This window comes from Sceloporus undulatus, chromosome 7, assembly GCF_019175285.1.
Source record: "Sceloporus undulatus isolate JIND9_A2432 ecotype Alabama chromosome 7, SceUnd_v1.1, whole genome shotgun sequence".
Taxonomy (NCBI): Eukaryota; Metazoa; Chordata; class Lepidosauria; order Squamata; family Phrynosomatidae; genus Sceloporus; species Sceloporus undulatus.
Genome location: NC_056528.1, coordinates 42866806 through 42882395, shown reverse-complemented (window position 1 = coordinate 42882395; position 15590 = coordinate 42866806). Strand labels below are relative to the sequence as shown.

The following is a 15590-nucleotide window of genomic DNA, read 5'->3' as shown; positions in this document are numbered from 1 at the left end:
AAAACATGTGTTTTTGTTATGTGGCTTTTCCACATTCACAGGGGGCCTTGTGCCCTAAACCCTAACAATGTGGGAGGGACCCATGGCCTGCCTTCTGTATTAGACTTTCTGCAGCTGCTGAGCTGAAGTCATGCAGCATAATTCCTCCAAGGCTGGGAAGCTGCCCAAATGGGTTCTGTAGGAGACAGATCAGAGTCCTTCCTTTGCGGCCATTGAGGAGCTCTGGGCAGATACAAAGTGTATACAGTGAGTTCCTTGCAGGTCTTAAGATCTTGAGAGCGCAGCTTGGGATTTTAGCTTTTGCGATGTAAAACATCCACTATTAAATGGTGCTGGCTTCTCAGAAGGGATGATTGTGGTGGTGCTGTGTTCTTTCTTTCCCTCGCTGGGTGCTGGAATCCATGGCGAAATATAGCCCAAAGTTGCAAAATATATGACTGCCTTTCAAAGCACACTGGCTTCTTCACCAGGCAAAGATGTTAAGAACTATATAGGGAGCCAAAGTGACCATAGGTCTGTATCTTGGTTCATATGTGTTCACTTAGGTGCTGTTTAAGATGGTCTCAAGGGAGCATTGATGCGGATAGAGACCATGTCCTTTATGGCCTTAAGGGAACTTGAAGCAAGAGTGGTTAAAAATGCAATAAAATTTTCTTCATTAGCAACAGTCATTTCCTTTGAGATCCAATATTGTACAACTAAAATCTCGATACTGTTTAACATTAACTTGCTCTTCATTGCCAGGTGAACGTTCCCAAAACCCGCCGGACTTATTGCAAGAAGTGTGGCAAGCACCAGCCCCACAAAGTAACCCAGTACAAGAGGGCAAGGAATCTGTAACGCTCAGGGGAGTTGTAGCATGAGGCATCTCTCGCCTCTGGTTCGTGGGGGCACAAAACAGTACTTGCAGCAGGGTAAAATCCAAGCAGTTACGTGTTGGCAAAACAATATTAGCTGCAGTGTTTCATTCATGTCAAACAAATGCAGGATCCAGGTAAACTATTGTACTCCCATGCAGGAAGTACATCATTTGCCCACTTCTTATGTGCTCTGTGGCTATAGTGCAAGTCACACTCTCTCAGCCTCAGAGGATGACAAACCCTCGGAAGAAATGTGAAAAACCCACGATGGGTTTGCCTTGGTTTTACCATCAGTTGAACATGACTTGAAGGCACAATAAATCATGTAATACCTGATTGCTTCTTAGCATTCTTTCGTTAGAAGGCAGATGGCATAGTTTCATTCTCATTATCTTAATGTTTGTTATTGTGTACTCAGGTTGCGTCGGACTGGAACCTACACAGGATTTTCTGGGCAAGATTTATTCTGTTTTGCCTTTATGTTTAGCAGTTTCTGTATACAGTGAAAGAAGTAGAATGAAAAATAATTGATACACATCTAAAAATTAAGATTATTTATAATTTTTCAATGCCATTGTTGCACAAGACACTTCAGATTTTAATCATGGGGAAAACCCTCTCCTCAGAACATAAATGACAATAAGAACAAGGTATCTCCGGACGTATATTCTTAACTTTCCTAACCTGTGCTTTCACATGTTTTGGATTAAAGCTTCCATAGTGCCTGCCTATTGGCTTTGCTGGCTAAGGCTAATGGAAGATGCAGTCCAAAACATCTTAAGTTGGGGATGCCTGAGGTTGATTAACATCTGGGGTTGTGAAAACTGAAAACCATGGGAGCAAACAGTGTAAAAGACACCAGTCTGGATTTTCTTTGGGGTGATGGAAGAGTTTCCTCATCATTAGTCATGAATCACCAGTTCAGGGAACCAATACTTTTATCACTGATAAGAAGTATGTTTTAAAATGTATTTATAGGGCCTGAACAACAGGCCAAAATAAAGCTGCTTCGGGTCACTTTGGAGGTATGCTTGTTGAATGACACACACATTTTAAGAGCAGAAGCTGGCGCAAAGCTGCAATTTTGAGTCCTGGCCTTAGGAAATAGATTATTTAAACAGTACACTTTCAAAGTGACCCGAAGCAGCTTTATTTTGGCCTGTCTGTTCAGGCCGATAGTAAACACAGATGACCGGGGTGGAATTTCAATTTCGTATTTCTTTATCTGAAGGATTTGATTTTTCTCTCTCAGGAAAGCGTCGATATGATCGCAAACAAAGTGGATATGGTGGTCAGACAAAACCTATCTTTCGCAAGAAGGTGAGCCTGCCTATGTGACTCTAGAAACTGGAGGGGATCTTATAAGCTTGTCCCGTTGAATTAATGAGGGCCAGGATCTGCTGGACTAGATTCTAATTTTTAATGGGGCCTTATCTGTATTCTATAATTCAGAAAGGCTTTGGAGAGTTTCCTATAACCTTCAAAGTCCTTTCATGGAAGTCTAAAGTCTAGGTCCTCCAGTTATCTGTCAGGTCCTCCAGTTTCACTTCTTTCCTGCTGCTTTGCCTTCCCTTGTGATGCTTCATGCAAGGAAGCAGGCACTGTTGAAATTCATCCCAAACAGTACATGGATCTTTCCCCTTCTGTTCCAGGCTAAAACTACAAAGAAGATTGTGCTGAGGCTGGAGTGTGTGGAACCCAATTGCAGGTCCAAGAGGATGCTGGCCATTAAGAGGTGCAAGCACTTTGAGTTGGGAGGAGACAAGAAGAGAAAGGTACAATTTTGGGCTAGTTTATGCCATATGTGGTCCTGCCATTTTTTTAGATTCACTTCAAGGACTATAGCTGTTGCTTTGATGACTTCAGTAGACAGTTACTCTAGTTTGGAGCTCCAGATTAATACCAGATGGTTCAGTGTAGTGAAGTTACAGTACAGTGGGACCTTGATGTCTGCGGAGATCTGTTCTGGACCCCTCCCCCACAGATACCAAAATCTGCAGATGCTCAAGGCTGCGTTGTCCCAAGTGGCAGCATGTGCATGTAGCTGCACCACCATTAGGGACAACGGGACTTCAGGTGAAGTCCCATTGTCCCCAATGGCAGCGCAACCCATCCACGTCACCACTGGGGACAACATGGGCTTGCTATCCACGGATGCTCTGATCCCCAGATGGCAAGTCTGTGGGTACCAAGGTCCTACTGTAAAAGTGCTGACAGAATAGGTACATGCTGGAAAAAATGATACCTTTCTGAATGTGTATAGGGTGATCCTGACACAGCTAAGGCTGACATTACCATAGCTTTTTATTTTTTCATAAGGGTTTGGGTTAAGGCAGAGGGTTCTAGCCTTTGTGTAGGACTTCATTGGGTCTTTTATATGAAAAGCATGGTCACCAAAGAGATTTGAAAACCATTTTGAGATATATTTTACTTAGACTTTTACAAATTTGGGAGAAGTTTGTACCATGATAAATAATGCTTTTTTCATTGTTATGTCATATACTTACTCTGTGTTTCATTCTTCCTTTCACAGGGCCAAGTCATCCAGTTCTAAATATACCTCTTTGGTTTTTGTTCTGAATTACAATAAAATCCTATCTCAATACCAACATTTCAGATTTATGTTTCCATTTGCTTTTGGGGTAAAGTCCTTATCAGTTAATGATGAGAGCAAGCTAACAGAGCAAACTCTGTTTGGGACACCACACTACCTATAAACGTTGCAAAGGTTGCTGAAAGATAACCATTTTTTTAACCCATTCATTATACAGTGAATTTCAACATTTAATGTGCAACTTAAAGCTACAAACAGATTTTCAGTTTCCACAGTACCAAATTATCGCCTGTCCCTTTGCCATTATTTCAAACCAACTGACATGATTCCTTCCGTCATAAATTTCTTTCAGTCAGCAGCAGCTGAATACGCAGATTTGTGAACTCTGCTGAGTTTATTTCAAGATAGTATCATCTCAGATTTAGTGTCTTGTTGCCAGCAGTGTATACAGATGGTTAATGCAGTTGAGAAGATTCAAAGATTGGTCAAAAATATTTTATCTTTTTCGCAAACAAGATATAAGGAAAGCTTTTAGTGAAGTGACCTCTCCTAGGAGATAATGTTTGTCTCTACTAAAGAGAGCAAGAAAGAGGTCAGGCTTCTACAGATAAAACTAGAATCAATACCATCTAAATCCATCTGATGATGCATTTTGCTCCCTGCAGAAAGTGCAGAGCTGTAGTCCTATAGCTGCTGGTTACATCTGGCATGTGCACTTCCCTCCTCACAGCAAATGCTAAGTTGAGAAAGGGGGCAAAAAATCTACAGTACTCTGTGCCATAGCTCTGAAGTAAAGTATCCCTTCCTGCAATTCAACCATATATACTTGACTATAAGTTGACCTTATATATACATTTTGGGGCCAGAATTACAGATTTTGATAGGACCCATTGATAAGTTGATGATAGAACTTCAGGGCATGTGACAAAGGATATAAAGGATGAAGCAAAGGAAAAATGGCCAAAGAACTTATAAAATTCTGGGAGGCATAATTGTGTTCACCCTAAAACCGGGAAGGAAGAGAGAATTATGGTAAATGGTGGCTGTGTGGGAGAGGCAGCCAAGCATGGACAGGGTTAAGAAAATGCACGTGTCAAAAAGGATGAAAAGACAAAAGAAAAAATGGTGACTACATTAGCAGTGATACAGCTTTTAATTTTAATTTGATAACGATTTTAACCTAGAGAAGCTGACAAACATGCACAAATGTCTCATTCACAGCCTTCAAAGCCCATTTCCTCTTGGTGCTCCTTGGAGGGGAAGCACCAAAGAGCTTTCACAACTACCATTTTCTCATGCAGGCATTCAAAGGTCAGAAGCAAAGCAATGCTGTGGCAGAGGAACAGTGGGGGTTGATGCTTCTTTTAGGTGCTAAACTCTTTGCCTTTCCCCACTCAATTAAGACAAGGCTATGGTTCCCTTTTGATAAGGGTTAAAGTGCGGCACTATCCTATTATTATTATTATTTACTTACATTGACCCATGGGGGTGAAGCAGATGGCACAAAAGGTGCACCAAGACTGTGCTGCCACCATTTGCCCCAGGACCACAGCAGCTGCACACGCCCAGCCCCAATCCAGCAGGCCACTGTGGTCTTGAATCAGCCACCCAAAAGGAGAGGTATTTTACTGCTCCTTTTGGGCTGGTGCTTTTAGGATGAGTTGCGCCTGAGGCTGCTTATGACTGCATTTGGGGATGTGCATCAGCTGAACACCACACCCCAAACAGTGGCCCTTTTGGGCCAATTGCGAGGCCACGGATAAGTCAGCTCAGTTTTTTTTTTGGGGGGGGGGGGTCAATTTTTTGACTTAAATTTCTAGACTTTTATACATGTATACAGTACTTAGAAAAGATTGCTGATTGTCCTAATGACATCTCACCTAGTTTGGTCCCAAGCAACCAGGCACATTGACAGGCAAGCTATGATCTTGTCTTAGGTGGCTGGGAAATTAATAATAATTTAGCTCTAACCATTAGCTTGTTCTTCCCCATCTAGTTGTCGAGAGGACCCAAGATCACAAAAAGCCTTGGCATCACTGGCAGTCTTTTTAGATTGTACTGGGCACTATTGTTCAAGAGGCTTTTTGGGTTTAACAAGCTGCCTTACAGGCGTGCAATGTATTTTAATAAAATTTTCCCACTCCCATCTGTACCTAACTGGTAGATAAACCAGTGGAAGAATATATTATTGCCCAGGGATCTTTGGAGAAATCTGCTCTTTTCGTACATATATCTGCATTCATTTCCTTCAGTCCCCCAATGAGGTAGCAACAGACAAATCTGGGAGGTTAGGTTGACTTATTCAAGATCACTAATCTTCTCCATCTCTTCTTCCTGGCTTGTAGGCAAATCAGTGCCTTTTGTCCAGATGGTTTGTTGCAAGAAGTCCACACCAGAAAGATAAGCTGTGCTTTTTTTTTCCTTTGCGATTTTGAACCAACTGGTGCAATCTGTTACAAGTGGGAGGTAAGGAGATAGTGTACCAAGCTTTCCCAGATTTTAGGGAGATTACCCTGGTCTATAAAGCTTCTCTCGAAAGAAAGAATGAGGGAAAGAACCTGTCATTTTATAAAACATCTGGGGAATGGCTGTTTCCATGGCCAACAACAAACATCTCTTCATTCACTGATGTTTTCAGAAGCACAGTGCCAGTTGGGTTCACCACCACTTTCAAGAATGAAATCCAGTTGTGTAGGCCTAAATCTCTGCTCTGGGGAAGAATCTGTTGGATGGAGCATGTGGGGTTACAAGCCAAGCCATTTCCAAGGATGGCGGTAGAGAAGGCAAAAGCTTGTGGCCCACCAATCTCCTGCCGATTTACCACAGCAATGGCAAAGGCTCCGCCTGAGAGAGGCCGCTCCCACAATTCAAAGTAGTTATCCTGGAAAGAACACATGCCATTGATGAGTAGTACCAATAACTTGCTCAGTGTTATACAAATCTGCTCACAGACAGGATAACGGACAGTGCCAAGAACAGTAATTGAAATCTTATGAAACTTTGATCAGTACAGTAAACTGACCTATAAACAGTCATTTGAAATTACTAAAAGCCTCAGTGAAAAACTTCTAAAATCTTTACAGATTAGTATCTCCCCTCCCTCTTGGGATAAATGTTTTCCATCAACTGTCCTCTCTGTCACCACCCATTTAGCATTAGCATGTTCTCTCACAGGAAGATATCTCACACAGATTCTGTTTTCACTAGGATCATACAGGAAGGCACTGTTCAAGACATTGAATGTTTTGTTATCAGGATGCCTTAAAATCAAGACCTACACTTTGCATTAGCAAAACATACTGAAAGCCCATGCTTATCTTTTAAAACCAATGTTCTATGGTCAGAATCAGTGCTCCTCAATCAAAAATTTAGCACATATATTCTGTATTAACTGAAGTCCCTATATCCAATCTTTATAATATGAGTGTTTCCTTTTAGTGTTTTAGATACCACTTATCAATATTCCATGGTGAAGAGGTTTAGCAGATTATGGTACTAGATCTATGAAGCCACAGTAAACTTGCTGGTTCTCCCAATTCTTAAAAGTCCTTTATCCCCAAATTTCTCCATGTTCTACACAAAATACATCATAGAATTTATAGAGTAGAATAATTGTTCTAAATTTAAAGTGACTTGAAGGTACATTTGCAGTAATTATTAACAGTAGCCTGCAAGTCAGGTCAGTACTCCTTTAATTTTAAAGTGTGTCAGTGCTTACACTGCTGAACAGGGCGGCAGCCAATGTGTGCTCTGCACTCCTAGACAGCCAGTTTTACCTTAGTAATTCGATATCCTTGCTTGCCCAGTGAATCTTGGTTGATGGCGATCACATCCTTGTTTTGGAGCAGGGCCTTGGCCTGTGGGCTAATCTGACGCAAATCATTGGACATGAGGAGAGGAGCTGCCATGATAGCCCAGAGTGCCATCTGGGTTACTTGCTGATCCCAGCTCAGCCCAAAGTTTCCAATCACCAGCTGGTATAGGAGAAGGAAAAAAACCATGTTGCCCGAGTTGATATGAGGCTGTGTCCTTTGTTGTCCTGCCTAACAACTTGAAATGAAGCATAAAGGGAGGAGTGGACTGTATTTTCTTGTTATGACTGTTTAAAATGCTGAAATCATCCAAAGGGCATCTAGACAGGTAGGCAGGTAGAGATTTGACAATATGGTTGTGTCTTGACCCTTTGTGCCAGTGATACGGCAAGCCACAGCCTCTTAAACTGTCATACAGCCCTATGCAAAAAATTTCTTGTAACTGCCGGTTCTGATTACTTCCAAGCATCCTAGAGGGAAAATAACTAACCTATTATTGTTTATAAATGTGCTAAAAGCAAGATTAATATCTGCATCTAGAAATATATTGGTCAAGATCCTGCATAGGACACACAACTATGATGTTGTAGCTATGCTCACTGAGCCCCTGAAATACACCTTAAAAGCCAGGCAGCTGTACTGAGCAAATGAGTTCTGAGGTGTTGGCAAATGCGGCACAGAAGATGACACATCCAACCCCCTCCTGCTAGCCAGCTGCAATGCAGTGAAGGGCTGCTAGGGTCTCTGCTTCTGTTTGCCACACCACAGTTCAATGGGGAAGCTGGTTATGTAAATGCTACAAGTGCACAACTTGCTCACCAGTGCCGTAATTCTCTCACACAGTTGTCTGGCTTTTAAGGTGGGTTTAGGGGCTTTTGTAGTCATGGAAATGGTGCCACAATAATAAATGTGAATATGAAACAGTTGTGAGGTCTTAAGTCTAGCTTACACTATAACTGCCTAAAAGGATGCCGACCAACATTATTCTATTAGCTGCATTTCTTCCAATGAGCTCAAGGTGGTGTACATGGCTCTTCTGCTGCTCCCCACTCCAGCTCCCTAACCCATTGGCTAGCTCGCTTGCTCTCTCTAGTTCAGGGTTTATCAACCTTTGGTTCTCCAGATGTTTTGGACTTCAGCTGCTAAAATCCCGCGCCATGAGCCATGCTGGCTGGTGTTTCTGAGACATGAAGTCCAAAACAGCTGGAGGAAAAAAGGCTGAGAGCCACTGATAAAGCAAGTGTCTTACCAGAAAATGTGGGACATTTACAAAATGCAGGACACTAGCAGGTACAAATAAGACCAATGCTATCCCCGCCTCCGCATTCACCAACAAGTATGGACAGTTGTGGTGGGATGGTTTTGCATGCACTTTTAGCACCTGTTTGTCTTTTTAACAAAAGTAGACTCTGGAAAGAGCCAAGAAGACACATACCATATCTGGGTCGTTCCAGCCGCCTGGCCCGGCTACATCCACAATGCTGTCCTGCTGAGAAGAAGTCCAATCCAAAACATTTTTGATACTGCTCCAAGCATCATAGATGTCAGCATAATTCCTCCAGTAATTACAGTACTCTTTGATCTCTGTGTAGTTGGGCTGCCAGCAGACAGGAGAAAGAAGAAAGGCAACAAAGATTTGTTTATTTTTAATGTTGTTTGAAAGTATTTTTCCTATTTTGGCTTCAAACACAGGGTTCAACCAAAGGTTCTAGAGTTAGAAAAAAACCAGACTGGCTTGTTTTCACTATTTGTAAGTGGAAGAGACAAACACACACACACATCCATAAGTGAAGGCTACTTGTTAAACATGCTTCAGAAATCAGAATAAGTTATCTTTTAAAGAATCAAGCACTGACTGGTCTATCCAGCTCTGTAATGGGGAAGTTTTGCTCCAGATGTTTTGGCCTACAGTTACAATCAGTCTCATCCATCATAAACAATTAAGTGAGTTGCTGTTTAAATATCTGGAGAGCCAAAGGTTCCCACGTCCCTGAAATAATTCTTGAATCTCATGCATCACTGAAGCATGGTTCCAAAAGACCAGGGAGTAGAGCAATCTCAGGAAACAAAAACGTAATACTACCCAGCTTCACTTTTATTTGTTTAGCAAGATCTGGTACAACAATGTTTTCCCTCACCTTGGCCTACCTAAAAATTTTTAAAGTTCCTTGGAACTCTTGGCACTGCTGTGTTTTAAAAGGTGAAACATCATGGTTTCATGGACGCCTTCCTTACCTTCTGCTGAAATCTCTCGTAGAGCGGCCACTCACACGAGTAGACTATGCTTCTCCCGGTTTTATTCAAAGCCAGAGACATGGTTTTATAACCTGATGGCAAAGGGCAGAACTCTTTAAAGTACATATTGAAAAAACTCTACACCTGCCAAGCTACTCCCTTCCACTAAGAACATTCTGAGGGAATGAAATTGAAGGGACAGCTACTCATCATACAGATCGTTTAGAACAGATGGCAAATGTGTGATCCTCTGAATGTTATTGTACAGGTTGAGTCTCCCTTATCCGAAATAGCTGGGACCAGAACTGTTTTGGATTTTGGAATATTTGAATATAATGAGATATTTTGCAGATGGGACTTAATTCTAAACATGAAATTCATTTATGTTTGTACACACCTTATAGCCTTAAGGTAATTTTATACATCATACTTTTAATAAACAAAGCATGAAACAAAGCTTGTATACACTGAACCATCAGAAAGCAAAGGTGTCACTATCTCAGCCACCCATGTGGACCATTTTGGATTCTGGAGCTTTTTGGTCTTTGGAATTCTGGATAAGGGATACGCAACCTGTGGTATATTGAGCCTAGTCAGCGCAAACGATGGTCAAGGATGATGGGAGTTCAGTAGTATCTGGAAGACCTTAAGTTCCCTAGTATGGAAAATTTATATGGAGAATTTAAGCCTTTCCACTGAAGGCTATGCTTAGCCCCCTCCCTGATGTCCTTTTGTCAGCAAGCAAAAACAGTTTTACCCCGGCAGGCTTTTATATAGGTGTTTATTATATGGGGTGCGTACTGAAGTTTTAATGTATGTAATGTTATATGGTTTTTATTTGATCCATTTAATTATTTTTAAATCTTTGATTGTAAAGTCTTTTAAAATGTTTTTATTTGTGAGCCACCTTGGTGCTCTTTCTGGGAGAAAGAAAACATAAAAATAAATAAATAAATGAAGTAAACTGTTTTGGAGCATCCGCATGGTGCAATGGTTTGAGTGCTAAGAGCTGGGCATGACATTCCCACTTAGCCATGGAAACCCACTTGGTTTCCCAACAAGTGAACCAACTTGTTTGCCAGCTGCACCTGTTCCTTGAGACATCAGATCTGGCACGAAGACACATGCCTTGATTACACGTTGTTTGGACTACTGTAACACACTCTCCACGGGACTGCCTTTGGAAACTGTTTGGAAACTTCAGTTCAAACACAGCAGCTAAAATGCTAATTGGAGCCAGTTTTAGGGAGCATATAACTCCCTTGTTGAAACAGCTTCACTGGGTACTGATTCATTCCTGGGCACAATTCAAAGTGCTGGTCATGACCTATAAAGCACTACACTCCCCATACGAACCTGCTAGAGCCCTAAGATATTCAGGAGAAGGCTTTCTCTTGGTCCCGCCAACACCACAAGTTCGCTTGGTGAGCACACGAGAGAAAGCCTTCTTGGTGGCTGCTCCCAACCTCTGGAATGTCCTTCCACAGAAGGCTAAGCTGCCCCACTCCTTGCTGGCTTTTCACTGGCAAGTAAACACATATTTATTCAGTTGGGCTTTTTAAAATCATGATAGGCTGGCTTTTATAAGGAGTGTTTTAATTATGTTTTTAACTTTCGTATGTTTTATGTTAATTTATACTGTTTTAACTAGATTGTTTTAGTTGTTTTTAATTTTTTATTGTAACGTTTTAAAAATGTTTTTATCTTTTGAGCTGTGCTCGGTCCCTTTCTGACAGCATTAAAATGAAATAAAGTAAATTACTTTGGGCAAGTCACACTCTCTCAGCCTCACAGGAAGGCAAAGGCAACTTCTCATTAAACAAATCTTACCAAGAAAACCCTGTGATAGTATCACCATAAGTCAGAAATGACTTGAACGCACACAAAAACAACAAGGCTGTTTTGGGGTGGATGTGAGAAACCTATTACCAACTGAACTCCTCACTGCTGGGAGAAGGATTCAAAGGCTATCAAGCTCCATCCCAGTACTGCTCCCTTTTGGCCATATGGGAAGACCCAGTCCAGCATGCTACCTTCTGCTAGGAGTTCCAGGGTGCCAAAGTTACAGCCATCAAACTTCAGCAGATCCACACCCCAGTTGGCAAAGGTGTCTGCATCCAATTCGTAGTAACCATAACTGCCAGGAAAACCAGCACATGTTTTGTTCCCAACATCTGCATAGATGCCCAGCTTCAATCCTTTAGAATGGACCTGGATGACAAAGAATTGGAAGGGAAGAAGCACCCAGGGTTATTGGAGCAGAAACTATGTTTATATGCAGAAAAGAAAAGAAAATCTGCCCTGCTTATTTTTGGAAGAAAAAACAAAGCTTTAGGTAGAAAGAGAATGCAGTGCTACTATAACAAATGAGGTTAACATGGGAAAGGAGATGTGCCTGAAGAGAAGGGGAAGGAAACTGCCAATGGCTACTATCCAAAATAGTAGGGAATGGAAAACATGCAGGCCTTTAAATGATGTTGGACTGCATGTCTTGTGAGAATTACCTGGCCATTCAATGGTGCAGGATCACAGAAGCTGCAGTCCATCAACATTTGAAGGACTATATATACACTGTCCATTCTGGAGGTAAAAGCATTTTCCATGTTCAATAAATGCACAAGCACCAGAGGATAGCATCAGAGAAGAGGAAGAGCTGTCCCTTTATGTTCTTTTTCTGAGATTCCATAGTCTGTTGCTGTTGGAGACAGGCCCCATACAGATGGGCCAAAATAAAGCTGCTTTGGGTCACTTTGGAGGTATGCTGTTTAAATGATGCATGCATCCTAAGAGTCTGGAAGCACACCAAAGGCACCATCCAGTCCTAAGACTGGAGCGCAGCTTTGGTGCATCTTCCGGATTCATAGGATGTGTGCATCATTTAACCAGCATACCTCCAAAGTGACTTGAAGCAGCTTTATTTTGGCAATCTCTATGGGGCCTAAATTAGACAAGCCCTTGTGCTGAGCAACTCTCAACAACTTCTTAATGATTACATCTGAAGAGTGTGTGATTGCTTTTGGCTCTGCAGATCTGCATACAGACAAGACAAACTATAAAACTGCAGGGAGGTCAGGGAAATGCTCACACCTTCTGCTGAAGGCAAAACTGGGGTTTTTTTGAGAAGTTTCCAAGGACAAAATGAGCAAGCATCAACTCACATAGTCTGCCAGTTTGCCAATCCCACTGGGAAAGCGTTTTGGGTCCGGCTGCAGCTTGCCCTGCTCATCGCGGGTGGGAGCCATCCAGCAGTCATCAATACACAGGTACTGGTATCCAACATCTTTCCACCCATCCAATACCATCAGATCTGCCATCTGCATAAACAGCTGCTCACTGTGGAGGGAAAGCAAAAAATTAGCACAGAACAGGAAAATCACAGGGAAATAGGAAGCAACCTTACACCTGATAAGACTATTTGCTTAACTAGCTTGTTCAGTTGTAACAGGCAGCAGCTCTCCAGGTTATCAAGAGAACAACTCTTCCTGTCACCTGCTACCTGCATCTTTTAACTAGAGATGCTTCAGATGGAAGCTGAGGTCTTCTACATGCAAGGCCTGTTGCTTCCATATAACACCAATCACTACTTTTATACCAACTGCTCTACTTTGGTTTGGGCACTGCTAGGCTGCAAAAGCAGGTTTTGGGGACATGTTCTAATGTTCATGACTATAACTGAATCCCCAGCAGTTACAATATTGTACATGGAGATGTTGTCAGATGCCTGCATGTTGTTCCAGTCCTTAGTAAAGATGGTATGCTGGGGAGGATATCTTTTGCGGGGGGCGCCTCCTCCTTCTGGCCATGTGGCAATACAGTAGAGAGATTTTCAAAGTCCAGGAAATGTAAAGTCCATTTGCTTCTCAACAAGGATCCTCTTTTGCAATGCAGTATGTTTCCATTCCAGGGAGGTCACAAGCCTCTTTGTAGGCAGAGAAGAACGGATTCCTCAAGACGTCTCTGTGTTTTTGCATCAGGAACACTACTAGAAAATAATTCAAGGTGCCCAATTCCTAGGCAACAATGGTGCTACTATGCATTCTACTGACAGAAGGAATTCAGAAAGAGAAACTGTGACCCTGCTATCAGGATGTATTAAATGATAATACGCACATTTTCTGTGACCCGTTTAGCTTATTTTTAGACTATGAATGATCATTCCCAAGAGCATATCTGACTGAAACGCATAGGCTTCCAATGGATTCTCTGAGCTGGCACTTCTTTGAGAAGTACTGTAGTTTCCTCTTTTGGACCTTCTTTTTTTCCTGTGTAGGTTTTGCGGCGGAGGAAGGAACATCTGACTTTCCAGACTGGGGCTTGGGAGGTATGGCCCAAACAAGCAGAGGGGCCCGAATACTCCGAAGGCATCATTGGGTCCCAACCTGGAAGCTAAAGAGGGTCAAGTCTTGTTAGTATTTGGAGAGAAGACCACCGACGAATCCCAGGAGATGTTTCAGAGGAACCGCCTCTGAGTATTCCTTGCGTAAGAAACACTACAGATACACATCTTAAATGATAATGAGGCTGCGTACACACTGGAGAAATAACCCGGTTTGGCACCACTTTAAGTTGTCTGGCCCACAGCTATGGAATTCTGGAAGAGCAGGACCAAGAACAGGGTGACCAGATGTCCTCCTTTTCTCAAGGCGTGTCCTACATTTCAACCCTCCTGCCCAGGAGAAATCCCCCAATGCCCTCCATGTTGAGCAGGGCTAATAATAAAAAAGGGCGACCAGAGGCCCTCCTTTTCTAAGACATGTCCTACATTTCCATCTTTTTTGCTCAAAACAGAGGACATTTGGGAATTCCTTCTGGAGAGAAGTCGGAAATGTAAGGAAGGAGGACCTCTGGTCAAAATGGAAGGCATCTGGGGGTTCCTTCTGGACAGAAAGGTCGAAATGTAAGGCATGTCCGGGGAAAGGAGGACCTCGGTGGAAATGAAGGACACTTGGGAATTCCTTCTGGGTGCAAGGCTGAAATGTAGGACATGTCCTGGCGAAGGAGGGCCTCTGGTCGCCGCCCTGTTCTTAGTCCTGGTCAAAATGGAGGACATTTGGGCATAAGAGCAGGGTGACCAGAGGTCCTCCTTTTCCCGGACACGTCCTCCGCCCCACCCTCCCTGTCCTCCATTCGGAGCACGACTAAGGCGCGCGTCCTCCATGTCGTCCTCCAACCCACCTGACGCAGCGCCGGGGCTCCTGCCGGCAGTCCGTCTGGCAGAGGAAGCGCTCCCAGTGGAGCCAGCCCATGGGCGGCGTCCGGGCCAAGCCGTTCTCCAGCGCCCGGGCTCCACACGCCGAAGCCAGAAGCAGAAGCACCGCCGACAGCGCCCTCCGGCCGACCGCCATCCTTTCCCTCACAGAGACACTCTGGACTGAGCTGAAAAACCCCCTCAGGGCCCGCAGCCAATCGTAGCGCCCGCTCCCACAGCTCGGCCAATCAGAGAGCTCTCTGGCGCCGCCTCGGAGAGGAATCGACCAATCCGATTCCTCAAAAGGCTGAAGGGGCGGGGAATCAGAGAAGTCGTTTCCCGAAAGGGCTCCCATAGCGTACCAGACTCGGGGGGGGCGGGGCAGTGAGTGGTCCTCAGACGCTTTAAGGGCTTTTGGACTTCAGCTCCCAGACTCCCAGCCCATTGGCCAACATAGCTAAGGCTTCTGGGAAATGTAGTCCATGATCTCTTAAAGAGAACAGTATGGCGACTATTGCCTCAACCCTTTCCTGTCTGTGGCTATTTGAAGAGTTATTAAAACACATATACTCCAGTGGTCCCTCCCCATTCGCTGGGGCTAAAGGTGAAGGACCCCTCTTTTTACCTGAGAGAACACCTCTCTAGGAATCTGCAGATCCTCCAGTGCAACTCTATGGTCAACATTGCCAGAGATCGATCATAGAGTCATGCTGGAGGACTGACAAATGCCTAGAGATGTGTTTTCTCTAGGAACGTCTAAGTTCTCCAGCACAACTCTATGGCCAACTTCTGAGAAGACAAGAGTTGCGCAGGAGGACCTAGACAGTCCTCAAGAGGACATATTAATAACATCAGTGAATAAACAAGGCCTTATACCTTCTATTCACAGTGATAGACTTAGAGAGTGGTTTGAGCCTTGGAGTAGGACCCTGTGGAGACCA

At 43.3% G+C, this 15590-nt stretch overlaps 2 protein-coding genes across 2 annotated transcripts; one reads left to right on the top strand and one right to left on the bottom strand.

The window, feature by feature from the left end:
• Nucleotides 1–726: 726 nt before the first annotated feature.
• On the top strand, nucleotides 727–3471 carry RPL36A (ribosomal protein L36a; the record flags this gene model as incomplete). Its single annotated transcript, XM_042480082.1, is given in 5 exon segments — nucleotides 727–825; nucleotides 827–848; nucleotides 2113–2180; nucleotides 2513–2635; nucleotides 3394–3471. Coding segments are annotated over 5 exon segments (333 nt in total), but the record flags the coding sequence as incomplete, so codon positions are not given.
• A 1728-nt stretch (nucleotides 3472–5199) lies between these two features.
• GLA (galactosidase alpha) lies at nucleotides 5200–15044 on the bottom strand. Its single transcript, XM_042479287.1, has 7 exons — nucleotides 14637–15044; nucleotides 12620–12794; nucleotides 11495–11672; nucleotides 9462–9553; nucleotides 8662–8823; nucleotides 7191–7388; nucleotides 5200–6295 (listed from the first exon to the last, which is right to left on the bottom strand). The coding sequence occupies exons 1-7, from the start codon at nucleotides 15002–15004 to the stop codon at nucleotides 5981–5983; spliced, it is 1488 nt and encodes a 495-aa protein (XP_042335221.1). The 5' UTR covers nucleotides 15005–15044; the 3' UTR covers nucleotides 5200–5980.
• Nucleotides 15045–15590: the final 546 nt, after the last annotated feature.